Raw genomic sequence first — 3,890 nt, 5'->3', positions numbered from 1 at the left:
GATTGAATTAAAGGGCAGGGAGCTGGTTAGAAGGGAGGATCAGGGGCTCAGTGCGTAATGGTGTGGTATTAAATTCTAATTAGAGATGCAGGAATCAATGATAGGGAGGTTGGACAGCTCAGTTCCCCAGTGCCAGCCCAATAGACGGATGAGTTATTGTCATGTAAAAAGCGCCAGCAATAAGACCAACCGCTTTGCTATTGTCCAAGTGGAAAGAGCCAAGTTTATTATGAGGACTATATGCTCTAGAGACCTCAGACAAGGCATCTCATAGGAGGCTTTTTCATAAAACTAGGCTCTGCTGGTAGTAAGGAGGCCAGTTTGGAGGCAGGCGTTGAGCTGTGCACATCTCCCCACTCCAGCCACCTTCTCCATACCCATCTTTTATTTCATTTTTCCACTTGGCTGAGCCATCCAGAGCCTTTTCAATGTATAAAATGGAATATTCTTACCTCAATTCCTCTGCCTACGAGTCCTGTATGGCTGGGATGGACACCTCGAGCCTGGCTTCAGCCTATGCTGACTTCAGTTCCTGCAGCCAGGCCAGTGGCTTCCAGTATAACCCGATAAGGACCACTTTTGGGGCCACGTCCGGTTGCCCGTCCCTCACGCCGGGATCCTGCAGCCTCGGCACCCTCAGGGACCACCAGAGCAGTCCGTACGCCGCAGGTAAGGACCGCCAGCTTTCTCAGCGGTGGAAGCCGCCTTTCCGCTCGTATATAGGAAGCCTTGATTGCATTTGAAAATGGAAATGTGTTTAGTATTTACCAAACGAAATTTGCTTACACAAATGAAAGAATTTATCACGTTAGAAGCGATTGCAGGGAGGGGTAATTCACTTACAGGGTTACACTATCCTAGTCACACCCGAACCGCCAACAAAATTATCTTAAGCTGCCAAAATGATAGGCATAATTTATTTACTTTGCGATGAGACGTAAAGCTTAGAAAATAATTAAATAACAAAGAGTAAAGCTCATTACTGGCAGTGTCTCTTTTTTTAAGAGCCGACAGCAGCTCACACCTCTTTGACTGGTCATTTTTACAATTATTTCTTTAATTTGGTATTTTCTTTTACAGCACTTTTCCCCAACTTTTGGGGCCGGGTCAACTTCTGAGAATTGAAAAGTTCCAACAGTGGGAGTGTTTGGTAATTTCTTCTCTGGCTCCCTGATACTCCGACTGAGGTTTTCGGACATTTTTCCTCTCTCGTTTTTCTCCCCATTAAAGCGTTAGCGGTCTCCAATGCGCCATTTCAACCCACTCAAGGGCACTTGTGCCAGGAGGGACCCCTCCAAAGCGCAAAGCTCGCGCCCCTGTTTCCGTGTATAACTGATTTACTCGGGTTTTCTCGGCAGCTCTTCTCAGCTCCTCTCCCGAGCCCGTATCGGCGTCGGCTCCGGTGCCACCTGCCTTGGGGTGCCCACATTCCAACTCCGCGGCCTGCACGCTCCGGACAGATTTTTTGCTCACTCCGTGTCCTCTCTGTTGTTCCCAGTTCCTTACAAACTCTTCACCGACCACGGCGGCCTCAACGAGAAGCGCAAACAGCGGCGCATCCGCACCACTTTCACGAGTGCGCAGCTCAAAGAGCTGGAGAGGGTCTTCGCGGAGACGCACTACCCTGACATCTACACCCGGGAGGAGCTGGCGCTTAAGATAGACCTCACCGAGGCGCGGGTGCAGGTACGCGCGCCCGGGGGCAAACCCGGCTGCTCCGCACGGGATCCGCAATGGTGCAGTGAGGGGCCAGGGGGAGGAGAGGATGGTGCGGCTGAAGGCTGGAGAACCCCGGGCCTCTCAGAAGGGCCGGGGACCCAGGGCTGAACAGAGAGACCAAGTTCAGAGCGGCTGTGCGCGCAACGAAGGGTTAGGGCGCGCATTCTTGGCTATATATCAAGTGTTTCCCACCCAGCTAGCGCTGCAGGGGCTTTGGGGGGGCCCTTGAGATGTGAATAAGCGAGGCTTTTCGGGATCAGGAAGTGTCTTAGGAGAGGAGTGCAGACCTTGCTCCTTATAAAATGTGGTTGTTTTGTTTTTTGGTCAAATGCCTCGGTTAAAGCGCTTTTAACTTGGAGCCATGGCGCCTAGACGCATTTCTTGGGGAACTCTGACTTGGCCCAGATTCTCAAAGGGGCTGAGACTCCATGAAGGTCAAGAACCACGGTTAACCTTTCAGGCACAGCGGTGCTCTCTCTAGCCGGCCTTAGCGCCTCTCCAGGCGAGCCCCGCAGCGGAGGGGCGGCGCGCACCGTCGGAAGCTCCTCCAGCTCCAAAGGTCGGGCTGGAGAGCAGGCACCAAGCTCGGAGACACCCCCGCCCCTCTTTGTATCAATTAGAGTTTAACTTTTGACCCGAGGCCTGGGGGCGATGACGAGAATGGGGGCAGCTCCAGAAGCAGGCTAAGCAAAAACCCGCTGAAAGTGGGGTTTCCATTTCAGGGCCTTTTTTGGGGGGATCTAGGGAGGGACCTGCGGCTTTCCCTCTCTGCAAATCGCCATTTCCCGGGTATACCCTGGGCTCCCTAGGAAAGTTTCTGCAGAAATGCACCTGCAACAGGGCGGTGCGTGCGTGCGTGTGTGTGTGTGTGTGTGTGTGTGTGTGTGTGTGTGTGTGTGCGCGCGCGCGCGCGCGCTCACGGCGAGGGGACTTGGAAACGAGCTGCAGTGGACGGGGGTCGCCCTCACCCGCGCTTTTCTTTACTTTACTTTACTTTTTTTTTTGTTTTTTCCCCCCCTCTGGCGCTGCTCCCGCCTCCGCCCCCACCCCGGGCCAGGTGTGGTTCCAGAACCGCCGCGCCAAGTTCCGCAAGCAGGAGCGCGCGGCGGCTGCAGCCGCAGCCGCGGCCAAGAACGGCTCCTCGGGCAAGAAGTCCGACTCGTCCCGGGACGACGAGAGCAAAGAGGCCAAGAGCACCGACCCCGACAGCACCGGCGGCCCGGGCCCCAACCCCAACCCGGCCCCCAGCTGCGGGCCGAGCGGCGGCGGCGGCGGCGGGCCCAGCCCGGCGGGCGCGCCGGGGGCGGCGGGGCCCGGGGCCCGGGCGGCGAGCCCGGCAAGGGGGGCGCGGCGGCCGCGGCGGCCGCGGCGGCGGCTGCGGCGGCGGCAGCGGCCGCGGCGGCGGCGGGCGGCCTGGCCGCGGCCGGGGGCCCCGGACAGGGCTGGGCTCCCGGGCCCGGCCCCATCACGTCCATCCCGGATTCGCTCGGGGGCCCGTTCGCCAGCGTCCTCTCGTCGCTCCAGAGACCCAACGGTGCCAAAGCCGCCTTGGTGAAGAGCAGTATGTTCTGATCTGCGGGCCGGCGGCGGCCGCGGCCGAGCCGGGCCCGGCGGGCGAGCGCGCGAGCGGGAGGCCCGCGCTGCTGTCGTCGCCGCCGCCGTGACGTCCTCACTGCGAGCCTGACTCCGTCGCGACACGAATAAAGAGAAAATGGCGTCGCCCCCCTGTCCACCCCACTGTTCGCCCCACCCCGCGCCCCCCGACGAAACGAAACACGAAACTCCCCCGGCCTCGCGCCCGCCTCAGGGCCGCCGCGCCGGCCGGGGCTCCGCCTGCGGACCGGGGGGAGGGAGCCGGCGGCCGGCCCCGGCGCGGGACTTTCTCAGGGGCTGTGTCTGCGTGTCGGTGTGTCTGTCCCGGGGAATTTGTGTCTCCGGCCCGAGCAGGTGACGGGGAGAGAGACGCGGGGAGGGCACAAACGACTCAATGACTTGCTTAGAAAAAGAGAAAAATACATCATCTCCCCTCTCCGTGGAGGGGTGGGGAGCACCCCCCCCCCCTTAAGCAACCACTGAAAGCAGCAACCACTGAAAAGTACACACACAAACAACAAAAACCAGACTACCCGGAAAGGCTTATCAAATTTTTCAAACAAACAAAAAGCATAGGG

The 3,890-nt window shown here is 58.7% G+C and overlaps 1 protein-coding gene across 1 annotated transcript; it reads left to right on the top strand.

The window, feature by feature from the left end:
* The first annotated feature begins 338 nt into the window (after nucleotides 1-338).
* PHOX2B (paired like homeobox 2B) lies at nucleotides 339-3,291 on the top strand. The gene is given in 4 exon segments (XM_037529558.2): nucleotides 339-669; nucleotides 1,499-1,686; nucleotides 2,777-3,032; nucleotides 3,035-3,291. Coding segments are annotated over 4 exon segments (942 nt in total). The 5' UTR covers nucleotides 339-428.
* Nucleotides 3,292-3,890: the final 599 nt, after the last annotated feature.

This window comes from Talpa occidentalis, unplaced genomic scaffold (genome assembly GCF_014898055.3).
Source record: "Talpa occidentalis isolate TD23 unplaced genomic scaffold, MPIMG_talOcc4v2.1 talOcc4.6, whole genome shotgun sequence".
NCBI classification, from domain to species: Eukaryota; Metazoa; Chordata; class Mammalia; order Eulipotyphla; family Talpidae; genus Talpa; species Talpa occidentalis.
Note: the sequence above shows the minus strand (reverse complement) of the source record. Positions and strands in the feature narration are given on the sequence as shown.